Genomic DNA, 18,074 nt, shown 5'->3' with positions numbered 1-18,074 from the left:
GGGGGAAGGTGGGCAGAGAGCTGCTTTATGTACCATTTTATTCTCCTACATGTTCCATTGACATAGCAGAGTGGCTTACTAGTTCCTGAAGCTGTCTCATTAAGTACTGAGATGATTTTCCAAAATTTCCTTTCTTAATCCAGGAGAAGTTAAAAAAAATTGTTAATAAAAAAAAAAAAGCATTTTTGTTCTTTAACAGGTGATTTGTGTATAGGTTTAATATTTCAAATCCACTTATGACCTAAGTGAAATTGTTTTAATTCAGTTGTTTATGATAAGTTTTAAAAAGTTGCTTTGATATTAGGATGAATTATGCCAGGATGTGATCATTCTGCATCTGTTGTTGAAAAGCAGTCAGAAGCCCAACTGGGGAGTTCTGCTGGGGGCTTACCAATAGGAACATGTGGAGAAGCAACAACGGTAAGGGGACATCCTATATAATAAAAGCCTAATATGCAAATCGACCGAACAGCAGAACGACTGGTCACTATGACGCACACTGACCACCAGGGGGCAGACGCTCAACGCAGGAGCTGCCCCCAGCCTGCAGGTCCCAGGCCAGCCAAGGTGGGTGCCAGTAGGGGGCCACCTCGATTGCCCCACAGATCGGCCAATTGCCGACCCGGCCTAGGGACCCTACCCATGCACGAATTTCGTGCACCAGACCTCTAGTTTAGACTATAAATATTGAGAGTTTGTGAGGACTATTTGAGAGTTTTGGTTTGGGTGAGACAACTCTTTGCTAACCTAAGAACTCTCTGAAGACACTTGAGACATGCTCCTACCTGTCCATAGTGGTATTAAACCCATGCAGGGTTTTTCCCTGGCGGGGTAGCTCAGTTGGTTAGCAGTGGTAGCCAACTGGTGGTCCGTGAGATCCAAAAGGTTGGCGACTGTTGGGTTATAGCAGGGGTGGGCAAACTTTTTTACTCGAGGGCCACAATGGGTTCTTAAACTGGACCGGAGGGCCGGAACAAAAGCATGGATGGAGTGTTTGTGTGAACTAATATAAATTCAAAGTAAAGGAGCGGAGGGGAGAGCAAGAGAACCGGATAGAACAGCCGGATCCGGCCCGCGGGCCGTAGTTTGCCCATGGCTGGGTTATAGCGTTGTCCCAATATAACAAGGTTGTGGGTTTGAGCCCCAGTCAAGGCACATACAAGAATCAACCAATGAATGTATCATAGTGGAACAAAAAGATGTTTTTTCCACTCTCTAAAAATCAATAAATAAAAAAACAAACCAACCCCTGCAGGGATCTCAGAAATGATAATCCTCATAGCAGCTTAGCCCTCCTGCTACCTAATGTCCTTGTGCCCTAGCAACATGCTCTAGCAACAGGGGACTTGTATGCTGGCAGCTGGAAATCAGCTCTTTGGTGGGTTGCTAACTCTCCTGAGTGCCTCCTGGTAGTGTGATTAACCTGTCATTTGTTTGATGTATGTTATTTCTTTACTTATTAAGAGATATTGTATGCTACTGGCTTTTGAAATCATAATACCCACAGCGAACCTGTGCTAAATAAGTAGCTGACAAAGACAGAAATCTCTGAGCATAAATTTGTTGTCTCCCCAAAACATTTTTGTGTGTGCTAAATATAACCTTTCCTTATAGTGCAGCAATTGTACAGATGGAAGTAAACCTTCTTAGTTCCCAACACAGGGGAAGGTCTTCAACGGTAGGCTTCTTCGTAACAAGTGAAACCAGTGAGCAAAAAAGCAGCTGAGCTTGAGAGGTAGGGAAGCTATCACTTTAATACCCTGGAGACAGAATGCTCCTGGGAACCTCGGGCCACATTTGTCATTAATTTTTCAAAGTTCAGTGCTCAAAATGCAGTTCCTTCTTTTTATAGTTCATTTTAATGTTAAGCCCTATTTCTCTACCCATAGACTGTGATAATCAGGTACTCTGAACACAGAAACAGGAAGGGACTAAAGTTTGGCAAGGTGGCCCTCAAAGCTCCAAGGAGCCAGTTTAGGCTACATAAACCTCACTTCAGGCTATTTTGCATTGCTAGGTAAAGCATGAGGACCAGATTACCATGTCTCCAAATTCTACTCTTCATTAGTAGCTGGCATACTAATCTCCAAATCTCTGACACAGTAGTGAGTTCCTTACCATTAGCAAGTGGCCAATTCTTCAAGTATGAGGTGGTTACCTATCTCGGCTCAAAAGAGCAGTTTCACTTTCTATTCTGCTCACTCAAAGAACTATGCAAAACAGCTCAGAATACTTGATCACAATATTGGAACACTGATCGCAAGTGGGAGAGAGGAAAGGAAGAATGGTGAATGAGATATTACTGGTAGATGAGTTCTTTCCCCATTCAGGGTTCAGCAGTGTTAGTTAGGGTTTCACTTGTCTCTAATCCCAGAGAGGAATCTAGTTCTGGAAGTTGAACCTGTGTTTAATAAGCACAGTGTATTCAATAAAACATTTTTATTCTGTACAATATATATATATATATGTATGTGTATTTAAATATATATATGTATGTACATATATATATACACGCAAAGAAACCTCAACCAACAAATCCCTGAGTCCATGGGAACCCAGGACACTAACAAAGGGAAAGGAGGGAGTCCATGTCCTAAAGAGTAGGAAATATGGCAACAACTTTCCCTTTTCTCCAGGTTCCCAGCAACAGAGGGAAAGGGATGGTCACTGCAAATTACTAAAACAAGAGGACTTACGTAGGAGCAGGAAGCAGGGTAGGTGGTGGGATGGGAGCTGTGGGTCAGTGTGGGAAAGTAAAACATACTGCTTGATCCAGCATTAAAACCAATAGATCACTCCTGGCCGGATAGCTCAGTTGGTTAGAGCATTGTCCTGATATGCCAAGGTTTCTGGTTTGATGCCCTGTCAGGGCACATAAATAAATGCATATATAAGTGAAACAACAGATCAATGTTTCTCTCTCCCTCCCTCTTTCTAAAACCAATTGGAAAAAAATAAAATTAAAACCAACAGATCACTGCAGAAGAGGGGACAAAATTGATTGACATGCAGCTGACCTTCGGTATGCCAAGCCTTAGCTTGGCAGCCCCACGCCTGGGCCAGCTCAACAAATAGCACCTGTGGGGCCTATGAGAGGAGAAACGGGGGGAAATGGCCCTTGAGTGAAGAAGGGAAGGGCCATAAAGCTGAGGAATAGGCTGCATGTCTCAGTACAGGATGGGAACATTGCCATTCACTGTCCCTGTGCCATTTCTTCAGACCCTAGGCCACCAGATGGGCGGGAGCCTGAGTAGATGTCTTCTGTCCACAGTCAGGTTGAGATGGGCAACTTACATGGTCTTCAGAAGAGGTATAGAAAAAGGAGTGCTTTCGAGGACCACTCCCAATTGTGACAATTCCTGAAGTGCAGGGACCACACTGGTGAATCATGCCCAGTCCTGACAGTGGGGCCAAGGTGGCAGCGGTCAGCTCCCTCCGTAGACAGGTCATGGGATTTCCAGTGTGGATGAGCCAACAAGATGGACACACAGCTGCTGAGCACTGCCCTGAATTCTCCTGTCTTCTCCCTCAGGGCTTTCCCTCCCCAGCCACACCAAGCTTGGCACCTTTCCAGCATGGTGGCAGGGAGCACCCCTCTCCCTAGCCTATTAACACACACAGCCGCCAACAGGGGGCAGCATGGCCAGAGGCATCATATATTGTAGGGACAGCAATAGAGCTGTGCCTGCTTGGAGTTCAGAAGCCCACGTTGACCTGGGCTTCTCCTGCTGCAATGGCTTGCACATCAGTGACATGGCCGATGCCCTTGGTGACACCCTCCCGGAACAGCAGCTTGGCGCCCACCTTCAGGTACTCTGGGTGTTTCAGGAAGCGGAAACGTACCACTGCCTTCTCCCCTGTCCGCAGCTTGTCCTGCAGCAGATATGTGGTCACTGGCCCTGAAAATGCCTTGGGTCCCATTCTCTATCAGCCTGGGTTCTCCACCCTCCGGGGCCTATCAGGCTTGTACCCACTCTGAATGGGTCTTTCTTTGCCCCTTTTGTGGGACCAGGGAGTTCTCTAAGAGTCTGGGGCCAAGCCTTTCTGGAAGGAGAATTCTGACTTTTCCCTGGAAAAACGTGCATAGCTGGATCCCTCTCACCTTGGCATGGATCTTTTCCACCACTGCCGTCTGGCGGACATTGCCCACGTGTACTGTAACTTGGAAGCCTCGCCGGAATGTGGTGGCATGGAACAGTAGGACTATTTCTGCCTCGAACACTGAGCAGATGGTGGGATTCATCTCGGGGCTCACCATCACCATGCCCTGGGGAGCACAGCCCCAGACTTCACGTTAGTCTCTCACCCTTACAACTCCTAAGTTTCCTCTTCCTCTAGGACTTCAAACACAAGACCTCAGAAGGCAATACCCAAAGCTCTCCTCTTAGGAGGAACCCTCCTTACCTACCTCCCAGGTCCTCTAACCCTTCTAATGATTTGTATTTCTAGGGTCCTGGACACTTGGGTTGGACCACAGTGATTCATAATTAGTGATCTGTGCTTTATGAGTATTCTAACTATTTTCAAACACAGACAGTCTGTGTAACCAGCTTCCTGGGGTAGAGACCATGTTCCCTTTGAGTTCCCCTTACACAAGTGCTTCTCTTGTGTCCCCTCTCCAACCCACCCTCCCACCTCACCTTTCGAAGGAGCGCACGGTCAAAGTCTCCGAGGGCCAGTGTAGCAGCCTGACCAGCTCGCAGTACACGACAGGCAGAGCGGTTGCGCTGGATGCTGCATACTCTCAGCTCCAGGAAGCAGCCATCGTCCGTGGGGCCCACCACCAGCTGGTCGCCCTCACGGCAAATCCCACTGCAGCCCAGAGGGCGGATGGCACAGCGTCAGCCTAGGCTCCCTTACTTCTCTGCTAGGGTCACCCAGAGCATTCTTTCCCCTCTAAGGTGAGTCCCTCAGGAGGGGAAAAGAGACCCTAAATTCTGACTTAGGGAAAAAAATTCTAACTTGGAGATAGAGGAAATGGCTGTGTGTCCCAGTTCAGAGTTCAGATTCTGAAGGGTAATACCAGGAAAGGCAGTGATGACTGGCAGAGATACCTGCTGGTTTGATACTGAACATCTGATCCCTGCCTGTAAGAGCAAGACAGCCCCTTGGGTTTCATCCTCTGCTTTGGAAAGAGTCTTAAGGGCCTTCTCATTTCCCTACTTGAAAATGAGGTCAGCTGAACACACTCTAGTTTTCTTCCTGGAGCCCAAGACCCACACTTCTCCCTCAGGGGCCTGGAGATGCCCAGTAAAGCAGCAATACTCTTTCTTCCCTCACAAGCCGCTAGACTAGCTTTCTCCAGCTCTTCTGATGGTGAAAGCCTAATCTGAAGACAAGCACACCTTTTAGCTAAGCTCTGTTCAACTCCAGGGTCTCCTTTGGACCATGATGTCTTCTAGTGTCTGGGTATGTGAGGGCTGAGTGGGGTGGGCAGCAAGCAAGGAAATTCACCTGGAAAGTGTCCCTCCAACAACTGTCCCCACCTCTGGTACTGTGTAGATTTCATCCACCTGAAGCCAAAGAAAATTCTATCAATGGCCTGTGCAGGTGCAAAATCTCCAAGCAGACTCGGGGCTTAGCCAGAATTAGTCCTTCCTAGTTCCCTGGCTCACTGCCTGTTTGGGTGGACATTTACCTGAAACTCTGTCAGCTGCTGCATGAGTTCCTCCTGCTCTTTGCTGTTGGTGAGTGGTGGCAGGATATTCAGAAAGACTTTGAGCAGGTCCAAACTCTCTCCAGACACACTGGACAGGGTGAAGATAGGGGTGACACTGTAGAGGGAGACATGAGATAGACAAGATGAGGAAAGTTGTAACAGGAAGCAGAGGCTAGAGCCCATACATGGAAAGGTGAGCTTTTATCAGGGTGGCTAGGCCCCTCCTGATAACCTTCACAGGAGCTTCAGGCCCTCTGTGAACCAGCCAAGGACCTATCCAGAGCCCAGGGGGGTTGGTGAATGCCTGTCACAGCACTTCGTCTCCAGGGTCCCAGTCTGGCTCGGGGAAAGGGTCAGCCCTTTAGCAAAGACACCCTCCCACAATCCCAACCTGCAAACCATAGAACTGAGCCAGGCTGGTTTGGTCCTGGGGTGGGACACCATGTTCCCAGGCCCCGTGGCAGCCTTCCCCGTGAATCAGGGCTCTGGAGTGAGGAAGGCTTACTTGGGTGACTGGGCAAACTGCTGGGCAGCAGTGACGGCATCATCCTCAGAGACCACCAGCATGGGGACTTTGTGGCAGCCGGGCTGCTTCAGGACCCGCTCTAGCTGGCGTACCGTCCTCTCCACTGTGGTCTTGGCACACAGGTCCACCTTGCTGACCACGATGAAGAAGGGCACTTTCAGGGCCAGGGCCAGCCCCAGATGTTCCCGTGTTGTGCCGGCTGCCTCAGGGAAGGGAGGCAGGAATCAGGAGAGAAGAGTGAGGATGTGGGAGGGAGGAGAGGAAACAAGAGAAAAGTTCATCTGGCTCCCAGGTTGGAGGAGACCCAGGGTAGGAGAAAGTCAGCACCCACTTCCAGCCACATCCCTGCCCCAATGGCTCGTACCAATCCCAGTGTTAGCACTAACGAGGAGCAGGGCACAGTCAGGGCAGTAAGAGGTGAGGCCAAAGATGGTGGTGTGTAGGTACTTGTGGTGGCCGGCCAGGTCGATGAAGGTGATCATCTTGGAGCTGCTCTCACAGATCTCTTCTGCCGTCCGTGAGTCACTGTAATTCACCACCTGGCCCAGAGCCCAGGGCTCTCAGTGCCCCCTGCCAGCCTCCCCAACCCTTTCAGAGTTGCCAGGACCTAAACCAGTCCCTGGGTGACCCTGCCTCTTAACTCTGAGCCCCATTTATGATTTAATTCAGTTGATTCCCCATTTGTTTTCTGAGGACAGAGCTTGTGCACTGTCCTCAGGGCCTTCATCTCCTCTGCTCCAAAAAGTGTCCACACACTGCCCTCACACCCTGTCCCTCACCACTACTATCCCATCCTCATAGTCTGGCCCCACTGGGTCCCGTTGATTGCATGCACCTCTCCCTTGCTGTTAAAGCCCAGGATCTCGAAGCTGATGCTGGAGGTCCGACCAGACTGAATCTCATGCAGGTGGCGGAACAGGTTGAGCCGAGCCCGGCCCCGGCCATTGTCCAGCTCTCCTTGGGTCAGGACTCCAAGCAGAGTTGACTTCCCCGAGTCCACATTCCCCAGGACAGCCACACGAAGGTCCAGAAACTGTGGATGAATTGTCAGAGGTAAGGGCTCCAATCCCTTCTCTCTCTCTACTGAAGGTTGGATCAAGGGCAGCACTGCTCCCTGGGAACCAAATGATGAACTGGATACCCCCAGGGTCACAGGCCAGGAGAGAGCCTGCCACCACAGGGTCCTCAGGGAGCATGGGTGAGAAAGGCAGGGAAAAGTGTGCTCACCTGCTGGTTGTCAGGGACCTTTCGTACCAGCACCTCAGTGATCTTTCGGGGCATGTCGCTATCATAATCCACTTCTCGCTCCCGGAGAACAGTGATGTCTGCCCCAACCCTATCACAGCAAGGCCACAGCTGCCACATCTCGCTTGTACTCCCCCACCTCCAGCCTTCCATCCTGGCTCTGGACCAGTGGCCTTCCCACACATCCCAAAGAGCTCCCAATGCGTTACTTTCTCTCCTACCACCCTCCAATCTATCCCATATCCACAGATCCCTTTAAACAAACAAACAAACAAACAAACAAACAAGTCTTAAGTCAAAAAGCAAAAAAGCCTAGGTTCAAATGTGGAGGAGCTCAGAACTAGCCCTCCCCACTTCATCCCTTTGTCAAGAGAAGGCAGCAGAAGGAAAGTATCTTCTTGGCCCTAAGGCTCTAGGTGACTGGATGCATTTGGGTTCTCCCCAGAGTTAGGGAAGAGAGAACTGAGGGGGTAGGGGAAGCATACTTCTCTGCCATCCGGTGCAGGGTCTTGAGGGAGGCCCGCATCTCCTCCTCAGCCAGCCCCACCAGCAGCCCATTGTCCTCCACCCCAATCTGGTAGACTGCCTCACCACGGCCCTCCTGGAGCCGCCACTTCATCTGTGTCACCAGGTGCTCAAAGCGGTACTGGGATGGATTCACCAGCTTCAGCTTAGGGCAGGTGAAGGATCATGAGAAGGTGAAATCAGAGATGGTCCTCCTAAACCCACATGCTCACCACCTGTCCTGCTATAAGGATCAGGACCTTCCCTTCCAACTTAAACCCCCTCATGCCTGACCTCCCCTCTAACAGTGAGTCCCCCCAATAAAATGAAGTACAGAGCCCTTACCCTGAACCACATCCTAAATCACTATAGATCATGAAATTGGAAGGATCTCAAGAGAAATCACCATCCCATGCCAGCAAGGACAACCTGTACTTCCCCAGCCTAAGACTCACTTTATATTCGATGTTTCCATCTTCAGCCTGAAAAGAAACAGGGAGCAGTTACCAAATACGGTCCAGACCCAACCCCTACTTCCCCGATTCCTGATGGGGCCCAGGCAACAGCTAACTTGAGAGAGCAGGAAGCCACAGTGGCACCTGCTGAGGCAGGCGCCTGCCAAAAGTCATTGGCAGACAAGTCCTCTACCCAGCCCCAATGTGACTTCTCTCAAGGAAAGGCCTCTAAGAACAATCACCCATCTAAGCCAGGAACAGAACCCTGAGTCCCTCCTTTCTTTGGTCACTGGCAGCATGTAATTCCTAGATGCAAGATCACTCCTTCCTTCTCTTCAGGCCCTCAAACTGCCGTCCCCAGAAATCTATGACTCCTCTGTGTCTGGACTGTTGAGGCCATTCTTTGCCACTGGTCTGGGAGACACCATTTCCTTCCTTCCCACCCTTCTCAGCTGATGTCATCAAGAGTAAGAGAATGCAAGAGGTTCTGGACCAGGGCCAATGAGTGAACTCAGCACTGGTCATTATAAGCCCAATGAGAAAGGAGCTGAAATAAGAGAGGGATAGGGCTCCAAAGTTGGGGCTGAGGTGAAGAGAAGAAACTCAGAAAATATAATTAAGGGGACAGACTCACTGTGGCTTTTATCTCCTATCCCCTTACCCAGGGGTGGGGAACCTTTTTTCTGCCAAGGGCCATTTGGATATTTATAACATCCTTCAAGGGCCATACAAAATTATCAATTTAAAAATTAGCCTGCTATATTTGGTCAAACAATTAATTCACCCCTAATGCCTTGGCAGGACCAGACCAAGTGATTTCTCTGGCCTTATACAGCCGGTGAGCTGGACATTCGCCACACCTGCCCTATCTCTTATGTCTAAGCTGAGGTGGTATACTGAGTCCACTCCAGTCTCCTCTACCTCTCCCCTATATTACATGATCCAACAAAAGTATCCTATTGCCTGAGCCTTCCCCTCTCAGGTACAAAAGGATATGAGATTTGTTTGTTCTGCCTGTCCTGCATTTCTGCACTCCTCCTCCCTGGCCATTTTTCTTTCTCCCTTTCTGTCATCATTCCATCTCTTCAAGGCCCTCTGATTCCAGGCTCTAATACAGTGGTTCTCAACCTTTCTAATGCCGTGACCCTTTAATACAGTTCCTCACGTTGTGGTGACCCCCAACCATAAAATTATTTTCGTTGCTACTTCATAACTGTAATTTTGCTAGTGTTAATGAATCGTAATGTAAATATCTGTGTTTTCCGATGGTCTTAGGCGACCCTGCTAGCAGTTCTCAACCTGTGGGTCGCGAGAACCGCTGCTGTAGAGCCTAAGACCATCGGAAAACACAGATATTTACATTACGATTCATTAACAGTAGCAAAATTACAGTTATGAAGTAGCAACGCAAATAATTTTATGGTTGGGGGTCACCACAACGTGAGGAACTGTATTAAAGGGTCATGGCATTACAAAGGTTGAGAAGCACTGCTCTAATAGGTCTTCACCTATAATCTCTACTCCATGGAGTATAAATAAGGGAGAGCTTAACTCATCAACAAAGACCTTCCTTTTTATCATTTTGACGGAGATGAAAAATTAGAATGAATGGCTTTAGAAAAGTGGTACAAGGATGATTCAAAGTGTGGTCCCAGGACCAGCTGCATTAGAACCACCCAGGAACTTGTAAATGCAGATTATCAGGCCCACCTCTGACCTACTGAGTCAGGAATTCTAGGGGTGGAGCAGCAATCAGATGATTCTGATACATGCTAAAGTTTGATAACCACTGCGTTAGGCTCTTCCTCTGGGTCCACCTCTCCTAAGATGGACTAAGTAGCATTATTCTCTGCCTTAAGGGGTAGATGAAGTAGGTATGTGGAGGCGGTCCTCACATCCTCCTAGGACAGGCAAAGGGCAGGATTACCTGACTGTTCTGGGGTGTGTGTGTGTGTGTGTGTGTGTGTGGTGTGTGTGTGTGTGTACTCAGGGATAAGAACAGAACATACTGCTCTTTTCCCGGGTACTCCCCTCCTCCCCCTGGAACAAGTGTAGAAAACTCTGCCTCTTCATCCCAGGATGTAGTCTCCCTGCTGGTAGTGCAGCAAGGGATGAACCTGGGCATTCCACTCTGATCATCCCAAGGGGATGGGAGTGGGATCTCCCTTCCCTTTTCCTCCTGGCATTATCTAGATCAGAATAGGGGGATCCTCCTCTCCACTCTTCTTCTCTGGGGTCCTGATCCCGGAGGAGAGGGCCAGTCTCTCTCTCTCTCCTTCCAGGGGTCCTGGGACCGGAAGGAGGGGTTCTACTCTCCCCAGGGGTCCTGACACCGGAAAGGGGTAGCAAGTCTCTCCGTCCCGCCTTCCCGGAGTCCCGGGACCGGAAGAAGTGGTTTCTTCTCAACCCGCCACTGCTCAGGTGCTCACCTCAGGGGGCAGATACGGGGGGTTGTTGGCTTTGCTCCCTCTGTTCTTTCCGTTCTTCTTCTTCCCCTTCGGGCCCCCGCAGCCGCTGCTGCCCCCGGCCCCCCTAGCCTTGAGGGTTCCGCCCATGGCCGGGCCCCCTCCGGGCCGGCAGCAGCCGCCGAACAGCTCCGATACCCGCGAGTCCATCCGCCGCCGCCGCCAGCCCCCCGCCCGGCCCCTCCCCCCCGCCACTACCGCCGCCGCCGCCCCTACTGCCACCGCCGCGTCGGGCCAGCCAGAGGAGAGCGGGGTGGGGTCCTGCCCAGGCCACGCCCCCACTCGTCTCCGGCTCTAGGCGCGTCAGAAACAGCCGCGGTGCACCACGGGATATAGAGTCCTCAAGCCTGAGAGCTTCCTCCAAAGAGGTCGCCGCTGTCCTACAACTCACAGGAAGCATCGCGGCGCAGGGGGCCGCTGGTGGCTTCGGGGCGTAGACAAGGAGCGCGCCTTTGCGCGCAAAGGTCTAAGGGAGCTGTAGTCTGGTTCCCAGTCTCCGCGCTCTGAACGGGTCTTTATCTAATAAGGCCTTGCGGGGTGGGGGGGGGGGGGGGGGTTGTGGGGGGTCACCGGAGGGCTTACTTCAGAATCCAGCTTGGAGGGACACGCCTGGGTGTGGTCCCTTAGCGCGATCCCAGGCAACAGGTTTTAGACCTGGAGAGTTGCAAATTTACAGCCACTGGTCCCTCCAGCCTGCTGGCTCCTCCCCCGCCTCAGTTTCTTCCCTCTTCCCCGATGGTCGGCGTGCCGTCGGGGTGAGTCAAGGCGAATGCCAGGGCGGAGGCGGATGATGGTTAGCCTAATTATGGCTGTTATTGTTACGATGATTATGCCACCTTTACACAGCAGTCACTGCTTTATTACCAGGCTGGCACCCTCCGGGGGCTGGTTTTAGCAGCCCGAGACACCGCGGTAGCCCCAACAGGAGGCCCGAACCCATAAACCAGCCTTGCTGCCTGAGGGTTACAAGGATGCCCGCAGCGAGTATTGCCCCTCCTTCTTGTTTTGAAGCAGAACCAATCGGGGAGAACCGAGTTTAGTTTAAAAACATTCAGGGCTATAGGAAGGGCCTCGCCCATACTTGGGGCGGGCTCGGGTTACCTCAACCACTTGGAGGGCGGGGAAGTGGCCGAGAATAGAAACTTGGCCAAGGGCACCAGAGGATTGCTGACTTTTGACTTTCTTGCCAAGTCATCCCTCTTGCTCTTTAGAGCTCTGGCAGCCAGCAAGGAGTAAACATTTAGCGACATAAACCAGTGTACAAGACACTAGAAAGGCAGAGTGGAGAAGCAATTAGTGTTGGGTTGGGAGTCAGGACGCCAGGGTTCAATTCCGAGCCCCTGGCTCTCTCATGACTCACCATTCATTGTATGTCCACTTCCCCTCTCTTCACAAACAGCGAGATGCTCGCACGCAGCCAAGAAATAAAACAGCCCATCCCTCCAGACCTCAGTTTAACTTGAAAATTAGAAGCAGCAACAGTTGCTTACCTCTGGTGATCCTTTTAGGGGTTCAGACGTGGTCGAATCCATGGCTTCCCCCCAAGACGACAAGGAGGGTGGCAGATTACTAATCAGAGTTGCTGCCCACCTGGCATAACTCCCCCAAACAGTGGGAGCTGACTGGCCAAAATCTGCAAAAGACCTTAGCGGACCCAGCCAATTATGTGGTCTTCAGTGGTTGAAAGCACATTTGACTTCTCTCTTCTCAACCCTGTTCAGCTAAAGCAAGTTTATACTGCAAAAGTCAACCTTAGCCAGAAAAACTGCTACATAGAGGCCGAGACCCAAAAACTCAGGGACAGATCTCAAGAAGGATGGGGATTGGAAGGGAGAGCTAAGACCATCCCAATTTTCTCACCAGGAGCACCTCTGGGCTCTCATGATAACCAGGGCCTGCTACACTTGCCTGATAACACTTGTCTTCTCATCTTCATGGATCTTTCAACTACTCCAACACAGTTTCACTTTATCCATCCCAACACCCTTGTCTCCTAAGTGGAGAACTTTTGAGAGTTGGGAAAGGATAACTAATTTTGATATCCCATTCTTTTTAAAAATTTATTTTATTATTTATGTTTGTTTTTCAATACCATTTCTTTTTATCCTCACCCGGGGATATTTTCCATTGATTTTTAAAAAAATATATTATTGGCCCTAGCCAGTTTGGCTCAGTGGATGGAGCTTTGGCCTGTGGACTGAAGGGTCCTGGGTTCGATTCCGGTCAAGGGCATGTACCTCGGTTGCAGGCTCCAGGGCGAGTGCAGGAGGCAACCAATCAATGTATCTCTCACATCGATATTTCTCTCTATCTTTGCCTCTCCCACTCTCTCTAAAAATCAATGGAGCCCTAGCTGGTTTGGCTCAATGGATAGAGCGTCAGCCTTCCGACTGAAGGGTCCCAGGTTTGATTCCGGCCAAGGGCACATGCCTGAGTTGCGGGCTCGATCCCCAGTGGGGGGTGTGCAGGAGGCAGCCAGTCGGTGATTCTCTCTCATCATTGATGTTTCTGTCTCTCCCTTCCCCTTCCTCTCTGATTTCAATAAAAATACATTAAAAAAATAATACTGGGTGGGTTTTAAAATATATATATATATATATATATATATATATATATATATATATATATATTATTGATTTTAGAGAGGAAGAGAGAGAGAAACATCAATGATGAGAGAGAATCATTGATTGGCTGCCTCCTGCACGCCCCCCCACTGGGGACCAAGCCCAGGCATGTGCCCTTGGCCGGAATCAAACCTGGGACCCTTCAGTCCGAAGGCTTCTATCCATTGAGCCAAACCAACTAGGGCTCCATTGATTTTTAGAGAGAGGGAAAGATAGAAATATCGATGTGAGAGATACATTGATTGGTTGCCTCCTGCACTCGCCCTGGAGCCTGCAACCGAGGTACATGCTCTTGACCGGAATCGAACCCAGGACCCTTCAGTCCACAGGCTGACACTCTATCCACTGAGCCAAACCGGCTAGGGCAATATCCCATTCTTGAACAACCTGGTGTACCACAGATAGGAGTGAAGGCTGGCAGAGAAGTAGGCTGAATACAGATGTCTGTCTAGGAGGGGATCAGGGTCCTGGGAGAAGGAAGGTCTTATGTGTTTAGTTTCCTGGAGGAGTTACTTGTGAGATGCTTATGATGTGGTTGACTGGGATATATATGTACACACACACACACACACACACACACAAACAAACATTTTTTCCTGTGATGTAATTAGTCATTTATTTTGTGTATAGTACTTTTACATAAGATTTTAATTTTTTGGAATTTATCTTTATGTAGGATGTGTGGTAGGAACTAATTTGCTATTCCTCCCTCTAATTGGATAGGAATTTTGTTGTTGTTGTTGCTAATCCTTACCCGAGGATATTTTTCCATTGATTTTTTAGAGAGAATGGAAGGGAGGGGGAGAGACAGAAAGAAACATCCATGTGAGAGAGACACATTGATTGGTTGCCTCCCACACAGTCCCTGACAAGGGCCAGGGATTAAGACTGCAACAGAGGTCCGTGCTCTTGACCGGAATTGAACCTGGGGCCCTTCAGCCCTTGGGTCGTTGCTCTGTCCACTGAGTCAAACTGGCCAGGGCTCAAGTTATTTATTTTGAAAAGTCACCCTCATAATATACTAAGATTTATATATACATGGATCTGTTTATGGACGCTCTTCTGTTTTATTATTTGTTTGCTTATTCCTGAGCCAATACCACAGTATTTTAATCATTGTACTTTTATAGTATGTTTTTTAAAAATACATTTTTATTGATTTCAGAGAGGGAGATGGAGAGAGATAGAAACATCAATGATGAGAATCATTGATTGGCTGCCTCCTGCATGCCCCATACTAGGAATTAAGCTGACAACCTGTGCATGTGCCTTGACTGGGAATCGAACCATGATCTCCTGGTTCATAGGTTGATGCTCAATCACTGAGCCATGCCGGCTGGGCTATAGTATTTTATTGTTTAAGCGATTAACATTTTTTTAAAACTAGTGTTTATTTTGTAACTGAAATGCTCAAGAAACTTTACAAAGTTCTGAAGGCCTAGAGATAACCAGGTTTCAGATAAGATTATAGGCAGATGCTGAATGTTGGTTTCTCGTTGCTAATGCCTAAATTTTTTTTTTTTTTTTTTGCTAATGCCTAAATTTCATTGTGCTCGATTCTGTACTTCCATGATTCTTCTAGTTGAGGAGTGGTGAATTTCTCCGACTTTCGGCATACATCAACGTTTACCACAATAAGAATAAGAAAAACAGTGGCAATATCCATCATTGTCATTGCAAAGGGAAACACTTTATAACCCAGGGAGAAACTTGCCACAGCAAATCTAAAAATCAAAATCATTAATCCAGTAAAGAAAAAAAAGTATCATTTGCAGAATCTTTATGAACACTTTCCTTGGATTATTCTCTGAAACCAAGTTTGCTGACTATAAACTCGAGATGTCAAGATCATGATGAGTTTTATCTTCTATTTATTTTTAATCTTTACTGTTGAAAGTGTTACATATGTCCCCCCTTTTTCCCCCCATTACCCCCTCCATTCTTCTCCTGTTGCCCGCCCCAGGCCTTCACCACCCTATTGTCTGTGTCCATGGGTTATGCATATATGCATACAAGTTCTTTGGTTGATCACCCCCCACCCACCTTGTCTCCGAGACTCCACACTCTGTTTCATGCTTCCATGCCTCTGGATCCACTCTGTTCATCAGTTTATTTTGTTACTTAGATTCCACATATGAGTGCAATCATGTGATACTTGTCTTTCTCTGACTCACTTATTTCAATTAGCATAATACTAGTACTCTCTAGGTCCTTCCAGGCTGTCTCAATGGTAAGTGATTCTTTTTTTTTACTGCTGCATAGTATTCCATGGTATAAATGTGCCACAACTTTTTTTTATCCATTTGTCTATTTTTAAAAATATATATTTTATTGATTTTTTACAGAGAGGAAGGGAGAGGGACAGAGAGTTAGAAATATCAGCTGCCTCCTGCACACCTCCTACTGGGGATGTGCCCAAGGTACATGCCCTTGACTGGAATCGAACCTGGGGCCTTTCAGTCCGTAGGCTGATGCTCTATCCCAGCTGTGGGCAAACTACGGCCCACGGGCCGAATCCGGCCCATGGAGCCGAAAGACCGTACCCTTTTATGTAATGATGTTTACTTTGAATTTATATTAGTTCACACAAACACTCCATCCATGCTTTTGTTCCGGCCCTCCGGTCCAGTTTAAGAACCCATTGTGGCCCTTGAGTCAAAAAGTTTGCCCACCCCTGCTCTATCCACTAAGCCAAACCGGTTAGGGCTCCACTCATCTATTGATGGGCACTTGGGCTGTTTCCAGATATTAGCTATTGTAAACTGTGCTGCTATGAACATAGAGGTGCATGCATTCTTTCTGATTGGTGTTTCAGGTTTCTTAGGATATATTACTAGAAGTGGGGTCCCTGGGTCAAATGGCAGTTCCGTATTTAATTTTTTGAGGAAACTTCATACTGTTTTCCACAATGGCTGCACCAGTCTGCATTCCCACCAGCAGAGTACTAGGGTTCCCTTTTCTCCACATCCACATCAGCACTTGTCATTTGTTGATGGTAGCCATTCTGACAGGTGTGAGGTGATACCTCATTGTCATTTAAATTTGCATCTCTCTGATGATTAATGACTTTGAGCATTTTTTCATGCCTCTTGGCCATCTGTATGTCCACTTTGGAGAAGTGTCTATTTAGGTCCTTTGTCCATTTTTAAATTTGATTGTTTGCCTTCCTTTTGTTAAGTTGTATAAATTCTTTATATATATATATTTTATATTAACTCTTTATCAGATGTATCATTGCCAAATATATTCTACCATACAGTGGGCTCTCTTCGTTTTGTTGATGGGTTCTCTTGTTGTGTAGAAGCTTTTTAATATTGATGTAGTCCCATGTGTTTATTTTCTCCTTAGTTTCCTTTGCCCTAGGAGATGTATCCATAAACATATTGTTATGAGAGATGTTTGAGATTTTGCTGCCTATGGTTTCATCTAGGATTTTTATTGTTTTCTGACTTACATTTAAGTCTTTTATCCATTTTGAATTTATTCTTGTGTATAGTGTAAGTTGGTGGTCTAGTTTCATTTTTTGCATGTATCTGTCTAATTTTCCCAACACTGTTTATTGAAGAGACTGCTCTGCCTCCTTTGTCAAAAATTAATTAAACGTAATGGCTTGGGTCGATTTCTGGGGTCTCTGTTCTGTTCCATTGATCTATATGCTTGTTCTTATACTAGTACCAGGCTGTTTTGATTAAGGTGGCTTTGTAGAATAACTTGATATCTGGTATTGTTATTCCTCCAACTTTGTTTTTCTTTCTCAAGATTGCTGCAGGTATTCAGGGTCTTTTTTGGTTCCATATAAATTTTTGGAGTATTTGTTGTAGATCTGTGAAATATGTTGTTGGTATTTTAATAGGGATCACATTGAATCTTATCTTGTATTTTTTTTATTAGTTACAGTTTATTTCTACAACAGTAAGCCCACACTGAACTCTTGTGAAACTTTTATGAATCTTATCTTATATTTAATGCAGCTCTTGAACAACCACAAAAGTCAAACTCCTTTCAAGATGAGATGCCAAACAGAGCTCTTTGTGCTTCTTTTATAGGAGATAGGATCTTGTTTGGATAATTGCAATAACCTGGGTTCTCATGGAAGGCCATTTTCACCCATCAGCATAGCTTTATCTCAATCCAATGACATAAGATCGATTAACATTTTTTAATTGATTTCAGAGAGGAAGGGAGAGGGAGAGAAATAGAAACATCAGTGAGTGAGAATCATCCATTGGCTGCCTCCAGCATGCCCCCTATTGGGGATCAAGCCTGAAACTCAGGCATGTGCCCTGATGGGGAATCAAACCATGACCTCCTGATTCATGGGTTGACATTCAATCACTGAGTTATACCAGTTGGGTCTTTTATAGTATGTTTTGATTTCTGGTGCCTACTTCCTGAAACACAGCCTCTCTTGGCCTCCGTGACTTGACACATCTATCTCTATTAATACTTCTCTGGCAACTCCTCAGTCAGAGAGAGATAGGAATATTGATGAGAGAAAATGATTGATTGGTTGCCTCCTGCATGCCCCCTACTGGGGAATCAAGCCTGCAACCCAGGCATGTGCACTTGTCAGGAATTGAACCTGGGACCCTTCAG

General features: G+C 47.7%; 1 protein-coding gene across 1 annotated transcript; it reads right to left on the bottom strand.

Moving 5' to 3' along the window:
* Nucleotides 1-1,668: 1,668 nt before the first annotated feature.
* On the bottom strand, nucleotides 1,669-11,004 carry GTPBP2 (GTP binding protein 2; the record flags this gene model as incomplete). Its single annotated transcript, XM_080667095.1, has 12 exons — nucleotides 1,669-3,873; nucleotides 4,103-4,267; nucleotides 4,641-4,812; nucleotides 5,455-5,513; nucleotides 5,639-5,774; nucleotides 6,165-6,384; nucleotides 6,550-6,724; nucleotides 7,021-7,218; nucleotides 7,413-7,521; nucleotides 7,916-8,100; nucleotides 8,390-8,416; nucleotides 10,819-11,004. 12 exons carry the CDS (start codon nucleotides 11,002-11,004, stop codon nucleotides 3,697-3,699), a joined length of 1,809 nt encoding a protein of 602 aa, XP_080523221.1. The 3' UTR covers nucleotides 1,669-3,696.
* Between the last annotated feature and the right edge of the window lie 7,070 nt (nucleotides 11,005-18,074).

This window comes from Plecotus auritus (assembly GCF_963455305.1).
Source record: "Plecotus auritus genome assembly, chromosome: 4".
NCBI classification, from domain to species: Eukaryota; Metazoa; Chordata; class Mammalia; order Chiroptera; family Vespertilionidae; genus Plecotus; species Plecotus auritus.
This window is presented reverse-complemented; position numbering and strand designations above follow the sequence as displayed.